The sequence below is a fragment of the Nematostella vectensis genome, chromosome 10 (genome assembly GCF_932526225.1).
Source record: "Nematostella vectensis chromosome 10, jaNemVect1.1, whole genome shotgun sequence".
NCBI classification, from domain to species: Eukaryota; Metazoa; Cnidaria; class Anthozoa; order Actiniaria; family Edwardsiidae; genus Nematostella; species Nematostella vectensis.
Window position 1 is genome coordinate 9,816,106 of NC_064043.1, and position 26,491 is coordinate 9,842,596.

Consider the following 26,491-nt stretch of genomic DNA (forward strand, 5'->3'; position numbering starts at 1 on the left):
TATTATTATTATTATTATTATTATTATTATTATTATTATTATTATTATTATTATTATTGTTATTGTTATTGTTATTGTTATTGTTATTGTTATTGTTATTTAGACTGGCTAGTCAGATAATCTTGTAACAAACCCTTTGTCCTTTTTTAGACGGAACATGACAGAGCTAGAAAACCTTAAGCGTGGCTTGGAGCAAAAACTTCGCCCTGATACCTCGCAAGACGAAGTTCGCACAGGCATAGGGTTGAGTACAGACCAGGATAGCTACTCGGATATCAACGGCGCGCAGGGAAGCAGGGCAAAGGCACAGGATGATAATACAAGAGAGGGCTTCTCGGAACACTCTACTGGAATGCTTCTTGGAAATATCGAGGGTAGAGGAGAGGCACAGGATGATAATACAAGAGAGGGGTTCTCGGAACACTCTACTGGAATGCTTCTTGGAAATATCGAGGGTAGAGGAGAGGCACAGGATGATAATACAAGAGAGGGGTTCTCGGAACACTCTACTGGAATGCTTCTTGGAAATATCGAGGGTAGAGGAGAGGCACAGGATGATAATACAAGAGAGGGGTTCCCGGAACACTCTACTGGTATGCTTCTTGGAAATATCGAGGGTAGAGGCGAGGCACAAGATGATAATACAACAGAGGGGTTCTCGGAACACTCTACTGAAACGCGTCTTGGAAATGTCGAGAGTAGCGGGGAGGCAAGATATGATAATGCTAGAGAGGGATTCTCGGAACACCCTCAAACACGTCTTGGAAACACTAAGGGTAGAATTCCCCTCGATCAGGAGCCATCTAACACTGCCAAATCGAGTGATATTGAAGAGACAGATTCTACAGTCTACTATGAGCAAGGGGGTGGTTCGGAACGCCTTAAACATTTTAATTCTTTTGAGAGGAGCTCTAATACCAGTGATGGTTCGGATAACGATGGTACTCATGTCGGAGTATCCGAGAGGCTTGAAAGCGAGTGCATTCCCCATAGATTCACACTAGATCCCCATCAACAAGATAATGTTTTAAACAAAGCCGACCATTACAATAACCATTATCCATCTGACGGCGGTACGTCTTACCGAGATGGTGGAAGAGCTTCCTCGCCCTGTCAGTTTGATGACACTGTAGTAAAAATAACCCCTGATCCGGGCCTAGAGTGCGCGAGCGATCTAAACTTTCAAGAGGGTAAAGACAAAACCGTCCCAGACGATCACAATATCGATACTGATGACTCTGAGAGCGAGTTTGGAAGGGACGTATCTCTAGGGGTCAGCGGTTATCAGGGTGTGAATACCGCTGGTCGCTTCTTGGACATGGATAGCTGGCTCAGTGACGACGAAACTGGTCCCATTAATAAGTTGCCTATTAGTGCGGTGTTGATTGATGATAGCGAAATCCAAGAGAAAGATGGCCACGAAAGCAAAGAACCGAGAAAAACAAAAGAAAGCAATGACGCATTTGATTCTGTCAAAAATGCGATGGAGCTTTTTGATAACCATAGTTTTTGCAGAATCGCTCGTAAGGAGTCTTTCTCCCATAATAACGGTAGCACTGATAACGACAAGAACGATAAAATCGATACTGACTCCGGGGAAGATGACCTCACTGATAAAGACAGTAACCTTGACGTTATCAATATTGGTAGCCATAGCGACCCACAGGAAGCCAATACGGCCACTTGTGCCTGTGGCCATGATAACAATGACGTCATGGATGACACCAATAGTCATAGCAACCATGACGAAGACGTCACCAATATTGTCACGAACACAAAGCCTTCTGCTGCTGGCGATATCGCGTCTCTGTTACCGAACTTCTTCATGCCGACACGTCAGCTGGAGCAATCCATGCGTGCCTTACGGCTCGACGCCAAGCTTGGGAGACCTTACTCAGTATCTGGGAAAGGCTCCCCGCCGCCTCGGTCCAAGCTTTTAGCCAGAGCGGCCAATGCGCTCGAGGGCGGGGAGGGTATTGAGGGGGTGTCGCGCGAATTTGCTCGAAGGAAGGTGCGCTACAAGGCGAAGAAGGACGAATGCCCGCCTTTGTCGAGTTTCGACGCGGATAGAATTGCCAGGATTTTCTCCTCAAAGGAGATGTAAATATGCAAATCTCGAGATTAGAGTTGATACTGTATACTTCTTGTAGATGGCTCGGGATAAACTGACAGCTTAATAATTGCCGTTATCTACTAACTACCAGATCGCCATTGGAATGCCAATTACTCGAAATGAAATAAAGAAAATTTGTTTTTCCGAAAACATTTGTTTTCTCTGAAAACAGAGCCGGTTAGCAAGCTACTATTACCTCTAATACAACTATTTCTATTAGCAAACTCAGTCATCGGTCAATTATTTCAATAAACATTACCTAGAGCTCCGGAGATCTGAATCAAACAGGGCACGACACTGATTGTTATCGTTCGTTATTTTTTTTTTTTTCTTGACTTGATTTTATCGCTCAAACAAACAAAGGAGTTAAAGTATTAAGCCTTCTAGGAACCGTTTTACCTAATTCGGTTTTCTTAAGTTTGACTGTCTTTTCACGCACTAATTCACACGACATTTTCATCGTGTTAGCAAAACAGTCGCACGCAAGGCAGGGGTCTTGTTCTGTCTTATGCTATCCTTTGTCTGTTTGCAGCCGCTTGTTTTAGAGACGAGACGATGCCCTTCCAAGGACTAGGCTTAATGCATTCACACTAGGTTGGGAAGGGGACTTTAATAATTCATATTCAATCTATCAAGGCTTGCGTAAATATTGTTGTTTCTTAAACTTTTTACGGAATAGTTTCGGATACTTTTCGGATATTTTTCGCAAATGTCCTCCTGTCCCCTTTTATTTGACGAAATATGAAAACGTTTTTAGTTATGTTATTGTTTTTTCCATTTGAATGAGCTGCCACAAGATATTGTTTTAAATTAGATTATTGCTATTATAAATTGCGCAAGTGTGTCAAGTCACTGAATGTCTTAATTAGCGTTATTCGCTTTTCGCCGTTTCGGCATGCTCACCAGAGTTTTAAAGCGAAAAAACCTCTTCAAAAAGTGGTGTAAGTAAGGGATAGTTTTGAAAAATGGCACGACTGCTTATCACCTCTTATGTGTTACTTCATCTCCTTTCAAAGGGCACAGGTAAGTGTTTAAGTTTTCTTGTTTACCTTGTTGATTTTAAATTTTCAAACACTTTACATTTTATGCTAACTCCTTAAATTACTATACGCCCGCTAGCACCACTTTAATCTATAGTGAATTGACAAGTAGAATTAAAAAGCCTAAACTGTCGCGATCTCGTACCAGAACAATGAATACAATACACCAAAAAACTGGAAATCGACTCTGCCAAATTTTCGTCTTTAATAAGACTTCTTCAGGGCAGAAGAAGTCTTATTAAAGACGAAAATTTGGCAGAGTCGATTTCCAGTTTTTGGTGTAGTGAATTGACAAGTGTTACAGTTTTACTTCAAAATGGAAAGTCGCGAGATTTAGAGATTTCACCTATGTAATTAAAAGTTATAGAAAATATCCCCGGAAGAAAAGTTTATGAGATGTTGAATGTATGTTAGAGTTGAGAAAGGCTCCACAATTTTTGTATTCATTTGTTTTTTTTATTTTTTGGACATAATTTTGGTATATGCTAGTAAACATATGCGTTGAAAAACAACCATGTATCAAAATAATCATAATCATTTTATTTCTTTCATGGTACTCGTACCGGTAAATACAGATCCCGTTGTATTTGCGACAACTTAAACATAGAACACAAATATGAATTCCTTGATTTCCAAAAAAAAACAAACCAGCTTTAGGATATTATACTGTCGATCTTGGACGACACTAAGAGGCAGTTTTATTTAAATCTATAAAAGGAACTCCGAGTTCTTGGCGCATTTTTTATTTTTAGTCGCTCTGTTATTTGCCTACATTTCATGCGCCCTTTGATTGCTTAATAACACACCTAAAATAAAAGCAATCGGTTTTGTTAATCTCAAATTTTAGGGGCCATTCTGGGGACTATTTGGTATTTTCAAGATTAAAAAAACTTTTGCTTTTTTGGCCGTAAAATAAATATATATATGATTTGTCGTATGGCTCATGGATAAGAATCCAAAGTCAGTTTAAAATGTTTACCAACACCCTTAAGTTTCAGCATTTGAATGCCGTGCGCTAGTCAATTATGACTGCACGTCTGACAAGTCACTGAATACTAGCCGGAAAATCCTTAAAAAAGCCATCTTAGTTCAAGACGATGAACAGTGCATGAAAGAATGCTTTTACGAGCCGGCCTGCGTATCCTACAACATTGGTCAAACAAACGCCGCCATTGCGGTGCCGTGCGAGTTGAGTGCCGCTGATCACGTGAGAGAGCCGGATAAATTAGTGACCAGGCCTGGGTACAACTACTGTAGCTTTATGGTACGTACGTGCATGGAACAAAATAAGTATAGATTGCCCCGAACTACAATAATTTATTGAAATATCTACTGCCTGAGTGTTTGGATAATAGTTTAATGCGAGCCGCAAAATCTTACAACTTTTGTGGCCGCGTTGCCACAAAAGTAGCAAACCGGCAAACTAACTTTTGTCGCTGTAGAAAGATGACTACTTTTTGCAACACAACTATCGAAGATTTAGCCCGTTTTACTACAACAACCCAACTTGCCTGGTAGTGGGAGCTGTGACGTGTTAAACATACCGTAAATGATCTAATAAACGCCCTCTATCTAAAGAAAGCCTCCTATCTAATAAACATCCCCCCCAAGCTTACAAGTTTGTATTGACCCCCCCTTCTAACAAACGCCCCCTCTATTAAACGCCCCTCCCTCTTTGCTGAAAAAAACAACCGACATAGGAATTGCCTGCTTGCTTAATCTGAGTTTGGCTTTTGAGTGAGACTTGCTCAATGTCAAGAAACGCTTGCTACGCAGGCAAGTGATCCTTACTGAAATTAGAACCCCACTGTTGGGTTTGTTATATTGTTATGGTTTAAAATGAAAGCCCCTTTCTCCTATCTATTGAACGCCCCTCTCGGACCATCGAAATTTAATGAACGCCCCCTGTGTTGACTAGACCATTTACGGTACGCAAAAAGCTTCATTAAAGTTTATAATTGCTCACACTTATGATTGTCACGGAGCAAAATATGAATATGATATGACTTCGCTTTCAGAACCCGTGCGAGTCAAATCCCTGCCCTAACGACACCAGCTGTCAACCTGACTTTAATTCCAAGCATACGTTCTCTTGTATCAGAGGTAGGCCTTCCCCTGCTTGCTTGTGTGTGATAGATGGGATCGGGCCCCAAAAACATGTTTACATGTATCAAAGGTAGGCCTTACTCACTTGTGTGGGATAGATGGGATCGGGCTCCAAAAACATGTTTACATGTATCAAAGGTAGGCCTTACCTACTTGTGTGGGATAGATGGGATCGGGCTCCAAAAACATGTTTAAATGTATCAAAGGTAGGCCTTACTCACTTGTGTGGGATAGATGGGATCGGGCTCCCAAACATGTTTACATGTATCAAAGGTAGGCCTTACTCACTTGGGTGGGATAGATGGGACCGGGCTCCAAAAACATGTTTACATGTATAAAAGGTAGGCCTTTCTCACTTGTGTGGGATAGATGGGATCGGGCTCCAAAAACATGTTTACATGTATCAAAGGTAGGCCTTACTCACTTGTGTGGGATAGATGGGATGGGGCTCCTAAGTACACGTTCTCATGTATCAAAGGCCTTATTCACTTGGGTGGGATAGATTGGATGGGGCTCCTAAGTACACGTTCTCATGTATCAAAGGCCTTATTTACTTGGGTGGGATAGATGGGATGGGGCTCCTAAGTACACGTTCTAATGTATCAAAGGCCTTATTCACTTGGGTGGGATAGATAGGATGGGGCTCCTAAGTACACGTTCTCGTGTATCAGAGGCCTTGCTCACTTGGGTGGGATAGATAGGATGGGGCTCCTAAGTACACGTTCTCATGTATCAGAGGCCTTGCTCACTTGGGTGGGATAGATAGGATGGGGCTCCTAAGTACACGTTCTCATGTATCAGAGGCCTTGCTCACTTGGGTGGGATAGATAGGATGGGGCTCCTAAGTACACGTTCTCATGTATCAGAGGCCTTGCTCACTTGGGTGGGATAGATAGGATGGGGCTCCTAAGTACACGTTCTCGTGTATGAAAGGCCTTATTCACTTGTGTGGGATAGATTGGATGGGGCTCCTAAGTACACGTTCTCATGTATCAAAGACCTTATTCACTTGGGTGGGATAGATGGGATGGGGCTCCTAAGTACACGTTTTCATGTATCAGAGGCCTTACTCACTTGGGTGGGATAGATGGGATTGGTCTCCTAAGTACACGTTCTCATGTATCAAAGACCTTATTCACTTGGGTGGGATAGATTGGATGGGGCTCCTAAGTACACGTTCTCATGTATCAAAGGCCATACTCACTTGGGTGGGATAGATGGGATGGGGCTCCTAAGTACACGTTCTCATGTATCAGAGGCCTTACTCACTTGGGTGGGATAGATAGGATGGGGCTCCTAAGTACACGTTCTCATGTATCAGAGGCCTTGCTCACTTGGGTGGGATAGATAGGATGGGGCTCCTAAGTACACGTTCTCATGTATCAGAGGCCTTGCTCACTTGGGTGGGATAGATAGGATGGGGCTCCTAAGTACACGTTCTCGTGTATGAAAGGCCTTATTCACTTGTGTGGGATAGATTGGATGGGGCTCCTAAGTACACGTTCTCATGTATCAAAGACCTTATTCACTTGGGTGGGATAGATGGGATGGGGCTCCTAAGTACACGTTTTCATGTATCAGAGGCCTTACTCACTTGGGTGGGATAGATGGGATTGGTCTCCTAAGTACACGTTCTCATGTATCAAAGACCTTATTCACTTGGGTGGGATAGATTGGATGGGGCTCCTAAGTACACGTTCTCATGTATCAAAGGCCATACTCACTTGGGTGGGATAGATGGGATGGGGCTCCTAAGTACACGTTCTCATATATCAGAGGCCTTACTCACTTGTGTGGGATAGATAGGATGGGGCTCCTAAGTAAACGTTCTCGTGTATGAAAGGCCTTATTCACTTGTGTGGGATAGATTGGATGGGGCTCCTAAGTACACGTTCTAATGTATCAAAGGCCTTACTCACTTGGGTGGGATAGATGGGATTGGGCTCCTAAGTACACGTTCTCATGTATCAAAGACCTTATTCACTTGGGTGGGATAGATGGGATGGGGCTCCTAAGTACACGTTCTCATGTATCAGAGGCCTTGCTCACTTGTGTGGGATAGATGGGATGGGGCCCCAAAGTACACGTTCTAATGTATCAAAGGCCTTGCTCACTTGGGTGGGATAGATAGGATGGGGCTCCTAAGTACACGTTCTCATGTATCAGAGGCCTTGCTCACTTGTGTGGGATAGATGGGATGGGGCCCCAAAGTACACGTTCTAATGTATCAAAGGCCTTGCTCACTTGGGTGGGATAGATGGGATGGGGCTCCTAAGTACACGTTCTAATGTATCAAAGGCCATACTCACTTGGGTGGGATAGATGGGATGGGGCTCCTAAGTACACGTTCTCATGTATCAAAGACCTTATTCACTTGGGTGGGATAGATGGGATGGGGCTCCTAAGTACACGTTCTCATGTATCAGAGGTAGGCCTTACTCACTTGGGTGGGATAGATAGGATGGGGCTCCTAAGTACACGTTCTAATGCATCAGAGGCCTTGCTCACTTGGGTGGGATAGATAGGATGGGGCTCCTAAGTACACGTTCTCGTGTATCAGAGGCCTTGCTCACTTGGGTGGGATAGATAGGATGGGGCTCCTAAGTAAACGTTCTCATGTATCAGAGGCCTTGCTCACTTGGGTGGGATAGATAGGATGGGGCTCCTAAGTAAACGTTCTCATGTATCAAAGGCCTTGCTCACTTGGGTGGGATAGATAGGATGGGGCTCCTAAGTACACGTTCTCATGTATCAGAGGCCTTGCTCACTTGGGTGGGATAGATTGGATGGGGCTCCTAAGTACACGTTCTCATGTATCAGAGGCCTTGCTCACTTGGGTGGGATAGATTGGATGGGGCTCCTAAGTACACGTTCTCATGTATCAGAGGCCTTGCTCACTTGGGTGGGATAGATTGGATGGGGCTCCTAAGTACACGTTCTCATGTATCAGAGGCCTTGCTCACTTGGGTGGGATAGATAGGATGGGGCTCCTAAGTACACGTTCTCATGTATCAGAGGCCTTGCTCACTTGGGTGGGATAGATAGGATGGGGCTCCTAAGTAAACGTTCTCGTGTATGAAAGGCCTTATTCACTTGGGTGGGATAGATGGGATGGGGCTCCTAAGTACACGTTCTCATGTATCAGAGGCCTTGCTCACTTGTGTGGGATAGATGGGATGGGGCCCCAAAGTACACGTTCTAATGTATCAAAGGCCTTGCTCACTTGGGTGGGATAGATAGGATGGGGCTCCTAAGTACACGTTCTCATGTATCAGAGGCCTTGCTCACTTGGGTGGGATAGATGGGATGGGGCCCCAAAGTACACGTTCTAATGTATCAAAGGCCTTGCTCACTTGGGTGGGATAGATGGGATGGGCTCCTAAGTACACGTTCTAATGTATCAAAGGCCATACTCACTTGGGTGGGATAGATGGGATGGGGCTCCTAAGTACACGTTCTCATGTATCAAAGACCTTATTCACTTGGGTGGGATAGATGGGATGGGGCTCCTAAGTACACGTTCTCATGTATCAGAGGTAGGCCTTACTCACTTGGGTGGGATAGATAGGATGGGGCTCCTAAGTACACGTTCTAATGCATCAGAGGCCTTGCTCACTTGGGTGGGATAGATAGGATGGGGCTCCTAAGTACACGTTCTCGTGTATCAGAGGCCTTGCTCACTTGGGTGGGATAGATAGGATGGGGCTCCTAAGTAAACGTTCTCATGTATCAGAGGCCTTGCTCACTTGGGTGGGATAGATAGGATGGGGCTCCTAAGTAAACGTTCTCATGTATCAAAGGCCTTGCTCACTTGGGTGGGATAGATAGGATGGGGCTCCTAAGTACACGTTCTCATGTATCAGAGGCCTTGCTCACTTGGGTGGGATAGATTGGATGGGGCTCCTAAGTACACGTTCTCATGTATCAGAGGCCTTGCTCACTTGGGTGGGATAGATTGGATGGGGCTCCTAAGTACACGTTCTCATGTATCAAAGGCCTTGCTCACTTGGGTGGGATAGATTGGATGGGGCTCCTAAGTACACGTTCTCATGTATCAGAGGCCTTGCTCACTTGGGTGGGATAGATAGGATGGGGCTCCTAAGTAAACGTTCTCGTGTATGAAAGGCCTTATTCACTTGTGTGGGATAGATTGGATGGGGCTCCTAAGTACACGTTCTAATGTATCAAAGGCCTTACTCACTTGGGTGGGATAGATGGGATGGGGCTCCTAAGTACACGTTCTCATGTATCAGAGGCCTTGCTCACTTGGGTGGGATAGATAGGATGGGGCTCCTAAGTACACGTTCTTGTGGATCAGAGGCCTTATTCACTTGGGTGGGATAGATAGGATGGGGCTCCTAAGTACACGTTCTAATGTATCAAAGGCCATACTCACTTGGGTGGGATAGATGGGATGGGGCTCCTAAGTACTCATTCTCATGTATCAGAGGCCTTACTCACTTGGGTGGGATAGATAGGATGGGGCTCCTAAGTACACGTTCTCGTGTATCAGAGGCCTTACTCACTTGGGTGGGATAGATAGGATGGGGCTCCTAAGTACACGTTCTCGTGTATCAAAGGCCTTATTCACTTGGGTGGGATAGATAGGATGGGGCTCCTAAGTACACGTTCTCATGTATCAAAGGCCTTACTCACTTGGGTGGGATAGATAGGATGGGGCTCCTAAGTACACGTTCTCATGTATCAGAGGCCTTGCTCACTTGGGTGGGATAGATAGGATGGGGCTCCTAAGTACACGTTCTCATGTATCAGAGGTAGGCCTTACTCACTTGGGTGGGATAGATAGGATGGGGCTCCTAAGTACACGTTCTAATGCATCAGAGGCCTTGCTCACTTGGGTGGGATAGATAGGATGGGGCTCCTAAGTACACGTTCTCATGTATCAGAGGCCTTGCTCACTTGGGTGGGATAGATAGGATGGGGCTCCTAAGTAAACGTTCTCATGTATCAAAGGCCTTGCTCACTTGGGTGGGATAGATAGGATGGGGCTCCTAAGTACACGTTCTCATGTATCAGAGGCCTTGCTCACTTGGGTGGGATAGATAGGATGGGGCTCCTAAGTACACGTTCTCATGTATCAGAGGCCTTGCTCACTTGGGTGGGATAGATAGGATGGGGCTCCTAAGTACACGTTCTCATGTATCAGAGGCCTTGCTCACTTGGGTGGGATAGATGGGATGGGGCTCCTAAGTACACGTTCTCGTGTATCAGAGGCCTTACTCACTTGGGTGGGATAGATAGGATGGGGCTCCTAAGTACATGTTCTCATATATCAGAGGCCTTACTCACTTGGGTGGGATAGATATGATGGGGCTCCTAAGTACACGTTCTCATGTATCAAAGGCCTTGCTCACTTGGGTGGGATAGATAGGATGGGGCTCCTAAGTACACGTTCTCATATATCAGAGGCCTTACTCACTTGTGTGGGATAGATGGGATGGGGCTCCTAAGTACACGTTCTCATGTATCAAAGGCCTTGCTCACTTGGGTGGGATAGATAGGATGGGGCTCCTAAGTACACGTTCTCGTGTATCAGAGGCCTTACTCACTTGGGTGGGATAGATGGGATGGGGCTCCTAAGTACACGTTCTCATGTATCAAAGACCTTATTCACTTGGGTGGGATAGATGGGATGGGGCTCCTAAGTACACGTTCTCATGTATCAGAGGTAGGCCTTACTCACTTGGGTGGGATAGATAGGATGGGGCTCCCGAGTACACGTTCTAATGTATCAAAGGCCTTACGTTCTTGCGTATCAGAGCTAGGTTTTGCTCACTTGGGTGGGAGAGATATGGGGTGGGTGCCTCGAGAAAAGACCAGCAATGGCTTGCCGATGTGGGGGTTGTTTTACTTTGGGCTTTAGCAGCGTGTTTCCCATATACCCATTTTTTATAGACAAATTCCACAAGTGCCAAGGAATACCTCAGATGCTGTGGTGAGAAGATGTAGGATTTGTTCGTTGCACGAAGTAACAAAGTAACGGGCTCATTTTATCACGTTGTGGTGTATCTTTTCAGGTTGTGGCAACTATCCCCACCCTCTTGGGATGGAGGATGGCACATTGCCGGACGAAAACATCACGGCTTCGTCTGAAAAGGATAGATTTCGCCTCGCCTCTTTCGCCCGTCTTCATAACCAAAAAACAGGCAGCGGCATCGGAGCCTGGGCTCCAGCGGTTTCCAGCACTGGAGAGTACCTCCAAGTGGACTTGGGCCGAGTCATGTGGGTCACGCACGTAGCAACACAGGGACGACCTCCTCCTGATTACCCTAAGTATGTCAAGCAATACCGAGTGAAGTACAGTCTTGTAGGCAGCGGATGGAAAGACTTTATGCAGGGTTCTTCATACAAGGTATATATTATTTTCCTGTTTTTAAGGCACGACTTAGGGTTGGAAATTAAGGACAATGTTAGGTCGCGATTTAGAATTGGTGACGATGTCACATCACGTTGGGATGTGCATTTAGTAGTTCGCAAATATTTCAGTTGTTTGATATATGCAGTAGCGGATCTAGGGGGAGGGTTTAGGGGGTTTCAACCCCTCCTTGGGCGGGCTGCCAGAAAACCATATGTAACAAAAACAAAATTACCCCCTCCCCCTTTGTCCCTGAGCCAAATCCCCTTTAGCGAAAAGCTAGATCCGACCCTGGTATGGCTAGCCTGTTAGGGTTTGCGTTTGCAAGGGCCTGCGAAATACTAAAATATTTTTCAATGACCCGAGGTTCACTTTATATGCCGCAATTTAAATATAAGACAAATTAAATGGAATAAAACCCCTCCTTCCTCCTGTACAACACATGCCCTCCTAACCCTTCCCTCATCTACACCACCCATGCCCTCCTATCCCTTTCCTCATCCACACCACCCATGCCCTCCTATCCCTTCCCTCATCTCCACCACTCATGCCCTCCTATCCCTTCCCTCATTCACACCACCCATGCCCTCCTATCCCTTCCCTCATCTACACCACCCATGCCCTCCTATCCCTTTCCTCATTCACACCACACATGCCTCCTATCCCTTCCCTCATTCACACCACCCATGCCCTCCTATTCCTTCCCTCATCTACACCACCCATGCCCTCCTATCCCTTCCCTCATCTCCACCACCCATGCCCTCCTATCCCTGCCCTCATCTCCACCACCCATGCCCTCCTATCACTTCCCTCATCTCCACCACTCATGCCCTCCTATCCCTGCCCTCATTCACACCACCCATGCCCTCCTATCCCTTCCCTCATTCACACCACCCATGCCCTCCTATCCCTTCCCTCATCTACACCACCCATGCCCTCCTATCCCTTCCCTCATCTCCACCACCCATGCCCTCCTATCCCTGCCCTCATCTCCACCACCCATGCCCTCCTATCCCTGCCCTCATCTCCACCACCCATGCCCTCCTATCCCTTCCCTCATTCACACCACCCATGCCCTCCTATCCCTTCCCTCATTCACACCACCCATGCCCTCCTATCCCTTCCCTCATTCACACCACCCATGCCCTCCTATCCCTTCCCTCATCTACACCACCCATGCCCTCCTATCCCTTCCCTCATCTCCACCACCCATGCCCTCCTATCCCTTCCCTCATCTCCACCACTCATGCCCTCCTATCCCTTCCCTCATTCACACCACCCATGCCCTCCTATCCCTTCCCTCATCTACACCACCCATGCCCTCCTATCCCTTCCCTCATCTACACCACCCATGCCCTCCTATCCCTTCCCTCATCTCCACCACCCATGCCCTCCTATCCCTGCCCTCATCTCCACCACCCATGCCCTCCTATCCCTTCCCTCATCTCCACCACCCATGCCCTCCTATCCCTTCCCTCATTCACACCACCCATGCCCTCCTATCCCTTCCCTCATTCACACCACCCATGCCCTCCTATCCCTTCCCTCATCTACACCACCCATGCCCTCCTATCCCTTCCCTCATCTACACCACCCATGCCCTCCTATCCCTTCCCTCATCTCCACCACCCATGCCCTCCTATCCCTGCCCTCATCTCCACCACCCATGCCCTCCTATCCCTTCCCTCATTCACACCACCCATGCCCTCCTATCCCTTCCCTCATTCACACCACCCATGCCCTCCTATCCCTTCCCTCATTCACACCACCCATGCCCTCCTATCCCTTCCCTCATCTCCACCACCCATGCCCTCCTATCCCTTCCCTCATTCACACCACCCATGCCCTCCTATCCCTTCCCTCATTCACACCACCCATGCCCTCCTATCCCTGCCCTCATCTCCACCACCCATGCCCTCCTATCCCTTCCCTCATCTACACCACCCATGCCCTCCTATCCCTTCCCTCATCTACACCACCCATGCCCTCCTATCCTTTCCCTCATCTACACCACCCATGCCCTCCTATCTCTGCCCTCATCTCCACCACCCATGCCCTCCTATCCCTGCCCTCATCTACACCACCCATGCCCTCCTATCCCTTCCCTCATCTACACCACCCATGCCCTCCTATCCCTTCCCTCATTCACACCACCCATGCCTCCTATCCCTTCCCTCATTCACACCACCCATGCCCTCCTATCCCTTCCCTCATTCATACCACCCATGCCTCCTATCCCTTCCCTCATTCACACCACCCATGCCCTCCTATCCCTTCCCTCATTCACACCACCCATGCCCTCCTATTCCTTCCCTCATCTACACCACCCATGCCCTCCTATCACTTCCCTCATCTCCACCACCCATGCCCTCCTATCCCTTCCCTCATTCACACCACCCATGCCCTCCTATCCCTTCCCTCATTCACACCACCCATGCCTCCTATCCCTTCCCTCATTCACACCACCCATGCCCTCCTATCCCTTCCCTCATTCACACCACCCATGCCCTCCTATCCCTTCCCTCATCTACACCACCCATGCCCTCCTATCCCTTCCCTCATCTACACCACCCATGCCCTCCTATCCCTTCCCTCAACTACACCACCCATGCCCTCCTATCCCTGCCCTCATCTCCACCACCCATGCCCTCCTATCCCTGCCCTCATCTACACCACCCATGCCCTCCTATCCCTTCCCTCATTCACACCACCCATGCCTCCTATCCCTTCCCTCATTCACACCACCCATGCCCTCCTATCCCTTCCCTCATTCATACCACCCATGCCTCCTATCCCTTCCCTCATTCACACCACCCATGCCCTCCTATCCCTTCCCTCATTCACACCACCCATGCCCTCCTATTCCTTCCCTCATCTACACCACCCATGCCCTCCTATCACTTCCCTCATCTCCACCACTCATGCCCTCCTATCCCTTCCCTCATTCACACCACCCATGCCCTCCTATCCCTTCCCTCATTCACACCACCCATGCCCTCCTATCCCTTCCCTCATCTCCACCACCCATGCCCTCCTATCACTTCCCTCATCTACACCACCCATGCCCTCCTATCCCTTCCCTCATCTCCACCACTCATGCCCTCCTATCCCTGCCCTCATCTCCACCACCCATGCCCTCCTATTCCTTCCCTCATCTACACCACCCATGCCCTCCTATCCCTTCCCTCATCTACACCACCCATGCCCTCCTATCCCTTCCCTCATCTCCACCACCCATGCCCTCCTATCCCTTCCCTCATTCACACCACCCATGCCCTCCTATCCCTTCTCTCATCTCCACCACCCATGCCCTCCTATCCCTTCTCTCATTTACACCACCCATGCCTTCCTACCCCTTCCCTCATCTCCACCACCCATGCCCTCCTATCCCTTCCCTCATTCACACCACCCATGCCCTCCTATCCCTTCCCTCATCTCCACCACCCATGCCCTCCTATCACTTCTCTCATCTCCACCACCCATGCCCTCCTATCCCTTTCCTCATTCACACCACACATGCCCTCCTATCCGTTCCCTCGTCCACACCACCCATGCCCTCCTATCCCTTTCCTCATCTACATAACCCATGTCCTCCTATCCCTTCCCTCATTTACACCACCCATGCCCTCCTATCCCTTTCCCCATCTACACCACTCATGCCATCCTATCCCTTCCCTCATTCACACCACCCATGCCCTCCTATCCCTTCTCTCATCTCCACCACCCATGCCCTCCTATCCCTTCTCTCATCTCCACCACCCATGCCCTCCTATCCCTTTCCTCATCTACACCACCCGTGCCCTCCTATCCCTTCCCTCATTCACACCACCCATGCTCTCCTATCCCTTTCCTCATCCACACCACACATGCACTCCTATCCTTACCCATTCCTTTTTATCTCCTCGGTCAGCCTACATAAACCTTTCCCATTTATCCTTTCCGTTATCCTCCACAACCCATTCACTCCCTCTTATTCTCTTCTTTATTCTCCACAACCCATTCCCTTTTACCCTCCGTCATCCTGCACAACCCTTTCCCTCTTATCTCCCTCTCCTTTTTGTCATCTTCCAAACATCTACCTCAAAAACAGTGCTGTAAAACACAGTCAATATTGAAGTTAGGGATTGTTTTACAAACATTAATTGTCGCATACCACCAGCTTAAATCATATTTCTTTCAAAATTTTTGTGGGTGGGAAGTGGAGAGCAGAGTCCCCCATGCTCTCTCCCTGGTAAAGCCCATAAGTTTCATTGCTCTGTCCTGTTATAGATCTTTAATGGGAACACAGATCAAGATAGCGTGGTGACCAACGCCTTTGTTCCAGTTCTGAGAGCGCGCTATGTGCGGATTGTAGTGTTGGCTTGGTATGACTTCATCAACCTTAGAGCAGAGCTCTACGGCTGTATGATATGATGTCTATTATAGTTATCAAGATCTTGCTATGTCTGCATGAATACCACTGCGTTGGTTTCCCTGGCGGCTGAGCTGTGCGGTTCTACGGTATAAAGGCTTACTCTGTTGTAAGGACGGCTGCGCGGGAGACTAATTTAGAAGGCAAGCCACAATTTACACAAACTCGAAGGCGCGCTATAAAAGAGATGCGCCAAGGGAAAGTCGCCATTCTCGAAAGAGCTCGTCAAGAAGAGAGCTCCGTAAATGTTGAAAATGGGGAGCCACAGATCTCTATGGTGAGAAGAATGTTTTGCACAAAGCTTGTTAGCTCTTGAAGTAGCGTACGTAAGCGTATCAAAATGCGTAAAATGTGTTAAATTTAGAACAGGGGAAGGCGTACTGCTTTGAAAGAAAGCGGGTAGTTTCGGTTTTTCGCAAAACGCCGTTGTGGTTAATTTTCTATGGTGAGAAGAATGTTTTGCACAAAGCTTGTTAGCTCTTGAAGTAGCGTACGTAAGCGTATCAAAATGCGTAAAATGTGTTAAATTTAGAACAGGGGAAGGCGTACTGCTTTGAAAGAAAGCGGGTAGTTTCGATTTTTCGCAAAACGCCGTTGTGGTTAATTTGCCCCCCCCCCCCCAAAAAAAAAAAAATATTCACAACAACAATAACAACCGTGTCATGCATGCGCAATTGAGGAAAAGTCAAGGTCTTGCAGTTAAAAAGACAACTAGACGTCCAAGTTGACGAGATCAAGGGCCCTTGAGAATGCTTGAGACGACAGGACAAGAGCTATGCTTTCACTTATAAATAGACGAGAACGATGTATTTGATTGTGATATATTTTTTTCTCTTCCATGGTAATAAAATACAGAACGATGTATGAAACATAGGTTCAATCTAGCTGTTGCATGTACCGTCCGTCTTTACTTTTTTTCGAGGCACCATCTTAACCTTTTTCGAAAAACTGCCCTCTACTGTATTAAAACCAGATAGAGACCCTAATCATGAATTCAGATAGTAGAGACCTTCATCTTAAAGCGTCTGTCATACATTTCAATGACTTCAAAACATTGCCATTGGTAATGATGTGATTACAATGATGACTGATGATGATGATGAGAAGGATAACATACATATGGTATAGGATCTTTCGCCCATTTTCTCTCACTGCTGTCAGGAGTCTGTATAATGATTTAACCTACAAGACAACATGGAAAACTGTTATTTCTATTCTTACTGGTATATCGATTAAGTCTTGACTCGGTGTGGCCCCTGATTCGAATAACAAAGCACCTTCTGTTAGAATCTCAGACCTACAGTCTGATTCCTGCAAGCGGGTATATACAAACTTGTGTTTGGGGGACAAAGAATAGCGTCCAAAACAAATATGTTAGAGACTTCCACCTACCGATAGAGCTGGGCAGTACCACGATCGTTTCCAATGGACAAGAAGCCACTGTTTGGTGAAAAGTCAAAGGCATTGACGTAACGCAATGGAACCTTACTGTTAGGCCAGTTAGAGAACACAGTCATTGAAGGGAGGTGGACCTGGGGAAGAGACCAAGGTTAGTGAAAGGAGGTGGACATGGGGAAGAAGACACAGTCATTGAATGGAGGTGGACCTGGGGAAAAGAACGATGTCAGTGAAGGAAGGTGGACATGGGGAAGAAAACACGGTCATTGAATGGAGGTGGACCTGAGGAAAAGAACAATGTCAGTGAAGGAAGGTGGACCTGGGGAAGAAAACGCGGTCATTGAAGGGAGGTGGACCTGGGGAAAAGAATGATGTCAGTAAAGAAAGGTGGACCTGGGTAAGAGAACAAGGTTAGTCAAGGAAAGTGAAGATGGGGAGGAGAACAGGGTCAGTGAAGGGAGGCGAGCATGGGGAAGAGACCATGGTCAGTGAAGGGAGGTGGACATGGAGAACACGGTCAGTGAAGAAGTATCCCTGTAGAAGGGAACTTGGTCAATGAAAGGAGGTGGACATGGGGAAGAACACACCCTGTGGAGGGGACATGGAGAAGAACACACTGTGGGAATGTACCTTTCCCATGCCCACCTCCATCCACTGGCCATGTTCTTGCTCCCTTCCTCTGGCCCCCCACCTTTCAATGACTATGCTCTATTCTCCATGTCTACCACCATTTACTGATTGTGTTCTTTTCCCTTGGATTAGAGTAAGTGAAGGGTGGTGGACATGAATAAGAGAACATGGTGAGTGAAATGGGGTGGATATGTTCCTTTCCACATGTCCACCTTCCTTCACTGAGTGTTTTCCTCTCCATGTCCATGTCTTTTCAATGAACGTGTTTGCTTCTCCATGTTCACTTACTTTGTTCTCTCCCCTTCGTTAACTTCCTCCCTTCAAGGCTATGTTCTTTCACCCTGGTTAAGGTCAGTGAAGGGAGGTGACATGGGGTCGATACATAACATGGTCTATGAAAAGGGGTGGGCATGGGGAAGAGAGGGAGGTGGTATTGTGTTGCAAAAAAACTAAACCATTAACCATAAAACATTAAATAGTAAATACGTAAGTACACACAAAGTATATACTTACAAGTTTAAAGGCATCCTTGGTGACTCGAGATGATATTGCCAATATTTCACTGACAGACACAACAGAGAGAAATTCGTGAAATTGGATCAAGTGGAAACAATTGCAATCTAACTATCATAGATCATAACAATCTGTTTGCAATCAAATATATCTAGTCTAGTCAATCTAATCATCTTATCTATGGTGGACAGATTCTAAATAGGACCAGCCCTGAAAAAATAAACATGCCTTATGGTTGAGCCATGTAATCTTGAAAGGAACTACAGTACAGTATCCTGTTATGACTCAATCAATTTGATTTTGCACATGCTAGAGTCAGGGCTTCCGGAATTATGCGGAAAAAAACTCAAAACTACGTGGGATTCTTGGCTAAATTACGCGGAAAATCAATCATTACGCGCTAAATTACGCGGGATTTTGCAATACATTTTTCTTTAAAAATCAAAATTTTGTGGGATTCTTTACTGAATTACGCGCTAAATTACAAGGAATATCAACTGTTACGCCCAAACAACATTTTGTACCGAAGGAAAGCACGAAATAACTTGAAAAGGTTAATTTTTTTGCGTGAAAATATCTTAGGCGAGTTTTCATTGGCTCCTAGCCACCAGCCATTAAAAAAAAGTATATATTATTAGTCCTAGGCCTTCGCGGTTTAGCAAAGAACGCCTAGTCATTTTATTTGTTTTCGGAAATTCAGTTTTCACGAGAAATAGAGGTAACAACCCTAAAAGAACACATCAGCTGTGCAATTTAATGTTTTGTCTTTCAAAATTTAGCCAAATTACGCGAGATTACGTGGAAATTTTTGGATTGCACGGAAAAAGACAAATTACGCGCTTCCGCACAAGCGCATAATTCCAGAAGCCCTGTAGAGTAGAGTTGAGCACACAGTCAAGGGCAAAACAAATGAATAAATACTGTAAAGAAACATTGTATGCCTGATTCCATACTAAGACACCCAGCGGCCTGTGAAGATGCTCCTACAGATAAAATGAGAAAGCTGGATCCATAGATTCCATAGAGTTTCACTGTACCTGGATGAATTGAATTGAGTGCCTGTGACAGATGTCACCAGGTTGGTAACTGACTTTAGTGGTCTTGGCTGAGACTGGAGTAAACATTGATCATCATAGATGTTAACAATGCCACTATCAGACCTGTAGAGAAGTTGTTAACAATATATAGTAGGAGTCATCATACTCTATCAGAGCTAAACACACAAGTTTTATCATGAGTTCAATTTAAATTGGTAAAAAATAAACAAGACAACCAATGTGATTGTATTGAGGACACACTGTCTGTTAAATACAAAACTGCTTTGTGAAAATTCAAAATGATAGAGTTATAAGAAGGTATTTAAAAGTAAGTCTGTACATTCCCCCCCCCCCCCCCCCCTCCTATGACAGAAAAATGTGGTAAAAAGTCATTTTCTGTTTTACTATACTTATGAGTCTAACTTCATCCTGCAAACCCTACAGTACCCCTCTAACAAATTCCTCAACCTGCCCCTGTGTAAATGTGAGAGTCCCATTTGCAGTAGGCAAGTATATGTACCCGCAAGCAAGATATTTGCCATCCTTTGATGCTGCCAAAGCTGTGCCGGTCAAGCATCCATCATCCACAAACTTGTGCACACAGCTTCTTGTTGTCATATCCCAGACATACACCTCTCCATCACCTGTGTAACACATTAAAAGTACACTATATAATACGATTTGAAGGAGTTTTAGCCCTAGATGTTGCAATAATACTGCAAGTGATAATGTACTTTAGGTCAGATAATACTGTAATAATCAGGGCTTCTGGAATTACGCGGAAAAAACTCAAAACTACACGGGATTCTTTGCTAAATTATGCACTAAATTACACGGAAAATCAATCATCAAGCGCTAAATTACGAGGGATTTTGCAATACATTTTTCTTTCAAAATCGAAATTTTGTGGGATTCTTTACTGAATTACGCGCAAAATTACACTGAATATCAACTGTTACGCCCAAACTACATTTTGTACCAAAGGAAAGCACCAAATAACTTGAAAAGGTTTATATTTTGCCCGAAAATATCTTAGGCGAGTTTTCATTGGCTCCTAGCCACCAGCCAATTGAAAAAGGTATTTTATTATTAGTCCTGGGCCTTCGCGGTTTAGCAAAGAACGCCTAGTCATTTTATTTGTTTACAAAATTCAGTTCGAAATATCGCACTCTTACGAAGAATATCTTTCTTTTTTTTATGAGAAATAGAGGTAAGAACCCTAAAAGAACACATCAGCTGCGCACTTAAATGTTTTGTCTTTCATATTTAGCCAAATTACGCAGGATTAAGCGGCAATTTGTGGATTACTGTACGCAGAGATTCCGCACAAGCACGTAATTCCAGAAGCCCTGAATAATGAATGGACTTATCAACTAACTAATCTCTATCCTTACACAAGTGCATTTTACCAAAAAACAACATCCAGTCTGTGCCTTCTTTGAATCCATAAGGTTGAAATGAGTGGTGAAAAACATTCTCATTTCAAGATGCTTTTTTAGTATTACTGTACCAGTATAACAGTGTCAGTATCATAGCTGTTAACTCTCCCACGCTAGGCGTGAGTCTTAAGATTTTGAACCTTTTCTCACTCTTAATTTTCTTGAAAATATCCATACATTTACTGTATTCTCCCGCATTAACCATCTTGGTACTTCTAATACTTTCACTGTTTTTTCTCAAGATTTTCCCTAAAGCGAGGTTTACAGTGATGCAGCATAAGTATGTAGTAGCAAGTCAAATGCTTACTTCCTGTGCTATACATGCGAGATCCATCAGCTGAAAAAGTGACATCCTTGACAGAGCCGTTCATCTTCAGATTACCCACCCACTGCTTGGTCTGTTTAGCAGGAAAGAAGAACACATTCTCAATACTGTACAGTATTTACTGTAGCTTGAAACATTCAGTAATTAATAAAGGAAAAACAAAACTTTTACAGAATAAGTTACTCCAAACTGTGATGGAAGCATCAACTGTACTGTATGCATACAATAATACAAGTTCTACCACGTTGGCAATTGGTACAGGTGTAACATGGGCAATTGGTACAGGTGTACCAGTACTATACAGCGTGTTGTAATATAAACATTCAAAGGCTTGAAGTAATATATTAGCAGGCTTCACAGTGCATTTTGAGGATTAGCATTTTGTTGGACCCTGAATAGGCATAAGTATTCTGTACCATTTCAACTTTCGTTGATTTATTTCCCTGTTTTCAACATATCTATGAAGAACACCTACTTTTCTAAAGCTAAGTATACTGTACCTTGTGTGTGTAGAGGAACATTATAAAAATTGTTGCTTCTGATTGTGATTTTTACATGCTGTAACTGTAACTCTTATTGACTGAGTGCCCAGGCCATACAAGAACTTATGGGGCATAAAATTTGTTCTTTATTTTATGGCCCAAGAGTCAAGCTCACGAAAAATCCAAGGGCCCATAAGATCCTGTACAGCCCAAGCAAACAAGGTAAAAAAGATATCTATTACTGTATATGTATTGCATTGCATTGGTATTGTATGGGGCTATATAGACCACTTAAAAAAAATAATTGCAAAGTGCAATACCTTGCTGGATAGAAGAATCATGTAGCCATTATCACCAAGAAATACAAGATGCTTCCCATCTGGGGATACTTTGAATTTTTCTAAATTTCTCTCATGGCGACCTAGATAAAAAAAACATTTGAGCGTTATAATATTTGAAATGTCAATGTTACCTTTGTGGCATGATTTATACTTTTTGAACATTATAAACAGCATGCATACCTCTTATGCCTGGTATTCGAGTTACTTGTCCCTTGATCATATCATACACATAGAAATACTTCCGACGAGAGGACATAATCACTTGTTCACCATCACAGGTGAAATGTGCATTGTGGATTGGGAACCTGTTGACAAACACGCTTTGTAGTTTTGGGTTCTCCTTGCCATCAACCTAAAAATAAGCAATACTTTTCATTCAGCTTGGGGCGACACCAACCTACATCCTCTGCAGAGACCAGAAAATCTGCTGGTCCATTTCTCCCATCAAATACAGACCTCACTAAAATGTCATCCTAAAGCGGAGAATCCCTTGAATTACTTAGAAAGTACAGTAACAACAAACAAGATATCAACTTTTGTAAAGTAATTTTTTGGTGAAGCGACTGTAAAATTTACTATTTTGTGAATTTGGCCCCGATCATCTTCACCCTATTTATAAATGCAGTGACAAAAGTTACAAACAAATTTCAATTACATTTTACAATCACATCACCAAAATTACAAAAGTAAGCACAATGTACAGAGAGCCACTGCATGGTGTTGGACAGCTGAACCATGCCTACAGTACAAGGTATTAACAATGGTGAGCTGGATCTAGGTATGCAAATAGTCTGTGATTTTAACATGGCTTAGAGAGTACTGGACTCACCTGAAAAATATCAAGGGTTTTGTTTAGCCCAGCAGTCAGAAGTACTTTGGCACTTGGATGAAATTCCAGGGACTGGACAGTAACCTGGGAATAAGAAATTACAGTACAGACTGAAAGTATTTTAACATTCTGCACATGGTTTCTGGATTCTGAGTGTACTGTAATTTTATGCAAAATCAGCCCACGCACCAAAATCCACACAGCAGTTTTGCTCATTAAAAGATTAAATGTACGGTACATTTTATCCCAGCTTAACATTTGAAACCAGACATAGAAAAGGGTTCAACTGAGTTTTTAAAGTTCACAATGTAAAGGTATGTATCTACAGATACATATTATCTCATAACAGTACAGTGCCTATGTCATACAGTACTGTAATTTGCCATCAAACTTTTTGCATTATACTGTACAGTACTGAAGTAGATCTTACATTTGCTGGCTTGGCTGCATTGGCGTCCTTCACCCGCTTGATACTTAAGAGGCCTTTTGGCAGCCTCTCTGACTGTGTAGCAAGATTTCTACCTGTTCTTGCCAGTATTTCATCATCATCATCATCATCAGTACTTCCATCACCTTCACTGTCTAAACATTCCAGAAACGATAAAAAAAGCCCTCAATACCTTAATAACTAGACTACTACATATACGTAGACATAAGTATTACACACCTTTTCTTTTCTTCTTTTTCTTCTCCAGACTGGCCCAGTTTCCATCTCCATAAATCTTTTCAAATCTATAAAACAACATCCACAATGGAGTACTTACCAGATGGTGCATGGAATAGGACAAAACCCTACACAAAGAGGGTTTTGCCTACTGATTGTGTACTGTATCTGTTTAGTTTGTTTGCAAGCAAATTTCCCCTTTCCCTCCTCCACAATACTGGAAATACTGTTAAGAATCTATGCACAATGGAAACATATAATGTTCAAGCATTTCATCTAAAGACCTTACTCTGCTAAGTTCTTAATAAATTTTGGTCAGTTTACTTTAATCTGGTTTACTTACTGTGTCCTCAGTTTCTGTGTATACTTGGTGCCTCTGAGAATTGTTTGGTCCTTTGTGTCTCTTAACTTCCTAAGCTTGGCCTCTGCTGACACATCAATGCTAATGCAAAAAGAAATCGTCATGGTTACCCTATGGGTATGCTAATGGGAAACCTTTATATATTGAAGGAAAATAGGTGCCTTGTTACTGGGGGGTAACACTATAAATGTTTTACAACAATTTTCGTAGTTTATACACTTTTCAAGTAAATGCCGTAATAAAATGCATGCTAAGGTACTTCTCTTAACAAATGGGGCTTTGAATAACATTAATACAAAGATAAAATGAAAGAGGGCTCTAAAAAAGCACATGAGTACACATTCAATTTAAAAGAAGGTAAATGAGAGTGAACAGTCAAAAAAAACAGGAGAGTTGGAGCTCTCAAACAGTAGACTTTGATCAAACTAACAACCATTCTTGTAAACAGACAGCCATACTCATGGACACCTTGCCAAAATTCTGTTCTGACACCTTGTAAATAGAAATCCCTACAGTATGGACACCTTTTTTCAAATGTTTTGGTTCCTGAAGGTGTCCATTAACAAGAGAGTTGACTTATTGGGACTGGTAAGGTACACTTATGAGGGGTTTGACTGTTAACAAGAGATTCAACCAGTTTTAAAGGTCCAATGAGAATGTATTTAATGTATGTACACTTACCTTTCTATGTCATCATCTTTATCAACCCATTTAGCTGCATGCCCATCAGCCGCAATATTCCCAGGCTTGTCATCATCACCATCATGGTCTTCATCAGACTAAGAAAACATCAAATAAGTCAGTCATTACCAGTATTTATTGCAAAGGAAATGGTTAAGGCTTGGACTGTGCTTGCTTTGTAAATATCAAATCTAATGACTTATTATATAAGGAGTAAGAGTGGTTTTAAAAACCCATACAATTTTTCATTGATGTAATCTAATCTCTGTTCTCTTTTGAACTGGCTTGTCTACTTTACTTTTTCTATGAAAACTTTTACTATAAAACTTTGAAAGGGTTTCCACACTCTTCAAAAGAACATCATGTCTCATTCTTGAAGATTGTTACAGTAATTATAAATCTTATGTTGGCTGAGCAAGAGATAGTTTCCATAGTCTAACGTGTTTCAAAATACCTCGTCTTCAGAATCGGATGACTTAGTCTCGACTGCTCTGTCGAGTTTGGCGAACAAATCGTGTTCTGCGCCAAACACCAATCTCTCCAAATCCGACTCTTCGTCTCCGTTGTCAACAACAGCTTTCCTTCGCTTGTTCTCTGAGGGAGTTTCGTCCGTAGTTATGTGAACTTCTCGCTTAGCTTTTCTTCGCAGCATGTTTTAAACGTCCTGATACAAGAGACTCAGTTATTTTTTTACCAAAGTTTAGGTAGTCAAAGTGTTATACAGTTAGTCGCCATTTTGTTTTGTGTATACCACGTGGGAGATGGTCAGCGGCGAAGTGTTTGAGCCAGGTAATTCATGTACAGTCGAAGCTCTCTGAGCGACCGCTCTCGTAAGCGGCCAGCTCCGATAACGACCACGATCACGAATCACCGATTGAATTGTCACACAAAATCTGTGATTCTTAGCTCTCGTAAGCGACCAACTTATCGGTGCGACCAGCTCCGTTAACGACCAAAATTTCAAACCACCAACTGAGATTTTCTTTTATTTTTAAGCTCTCGTAAGCGACCACAATGATTTTTTGCTTTACAACATCAGTCAACACCTGATAAACATCATATCCAATGCAAGCTGAAATCAATCAAATCAGAAAAATGTCTGGAAATTAAAATCCAAAAATATATCTCCTTTCATGCATTACATATTGGTGCACCCACCATTTACCATATAGTGGCCTTGTTGTTGGTGGCCTACTCCAAAATGAATGCAATGAAGAAAAAACAAATTGATTTTGGAAGCAAATCCTGAAAAAAAAAACATCTAAGGCATCACTGACAGTGCTAAAATGCTAACTTCTAATTTCAAACCAAACCCTTTCATTGATCTATGTTTGGGGTAGAGAGGAAGGAAAGAATATCAATTGACTAAAAAATAGTCGATGGGGGAGGAGATATAAAGGGAATTGACTCAACTTGAAAGGTTTGTTGAAAAAAAATAACAGTAATGAAAATAATTTGATTGAGCATTTCTTGACATTCCCCCTTTCCCATTATCTTAACCCTTTCATCACCACAGGCCTCTAAAGAGGCCATGTCTATGCTATCCAAACTATGTGAACAGAATTCTATTATTGAAAAAGAACAAGGTTGTTGCTAGTGTCATAAAGTTTAAGTATCTTGCCCTAAAAAACCCTTTCCTTAATAAAAGTTTCATTAATGTACATTTGTAAAGCTACATTCTGACAAGCTTTGTCCTTGCAAAGAACAAGTAATGGATGAAACAGGATTTCAAAGATAGAATATAG

The 26,491-nt window shown here is 44.1% G+C and overlaps 3 protein-coding genes across 6 annotated transcripts in view; 2 read left to right on the forward strand and 1 right to left on the reverse strand.

The window, feature by feature from the left end:
• LOC5519289 (C2 domain-containing protein 3) overlaps window positions 1–2,263 on the forward strand; it is a 42,395-nt gene extending 40,132 nt beyond the window's left edge. For all 3 annotated transcript variants that reach the window (XM_048733234.1, XM_048733235.1, XM_048733236.1), the window contains exon 35: window positions 151–2,263. In XM_048733234.1, coding sequence (XP_048589191.1) covers window positions 151–2,104 — 1,954 coding nt within the window. In that variant the 3' untranslated portion in view covers window positions 2,105–2,263. The remainder of the gene's footprint in view (window positions 1–150) is intronic.
• Window positions 2,264–2,402: 139 nt separating this feature from the next.
• On the forward strand, window positions 2,403–17,637 carry LOC5519285 (lactadherin). The gene is made up of 5 exons (XM_001639148.3): window positions 2,403–3,136; window positions 4,146–4,417; window positions 5,172–5,256; window positions 11,298–11,632; window positions 15,905–17,637. The coding sequence occupies exons 1-5, from the start codon at window positions 3,079–3,081 to the stop codon at window positions 16,046–16,048; spliced, it is 894 nt and encodes a 297-aa protein (XP_001639198.3). The 5' UTR covers window positions 2,403–3,078; the 3' UTR covers window positions 16,049–17,637.
• LOC5519219 (U3 small nucleolar RNA-associated protein 18 homolog) lies at window positions 16,852–25,515 on the reverse strand. 2 transcript variants are annotated; one of them, XM_032363991.2, is made up of 14 exons: window positions 25,201–25,514; window positions 24,747–24,844; window positions 24,048–24,146; window positions 23,708–23,772; window positions 23,471–23,622; window positions 23,041–23,124; window positions 22,392–22,563; window positions 22,191–22,291; window positions 21,371–21,461; window positions 20,145–20,268; window positions 19,625–19,747; window positions 18,588–18,636; window positions 17,439–17,578; window positions 16,852–17,228 (listed from the first exon to the last, which is right to left on the reverse strand). In XM_032363991.2, exons 1-14 carry the CDS (start codon window positions 25,396–25,398, stop codon window positions 17,204–17,206), a joined length of 1,521 nt encoding a protein of 506 aa, XP_032219882.1. In that variant the 5' UTR covers window positions 25,399–25,514; the 3' UTR covers window positions 16,852–17,203. The 2 variants fall into 2 exon arrangements, with proteins under 2 accessions (XP_032219882.1, XP_048589194.1); XM_048733237.1 differs by lacking the exons at window positions 16,852–17,228; window positions 17,439–17,578 and adding an exon at window positions 17,668–17,800 and having other exon boundaries at window positions 25,201–25,515.
• Between the last annotated feature and the right edge of the window lie 976 nt (window positions 25,516–26,491).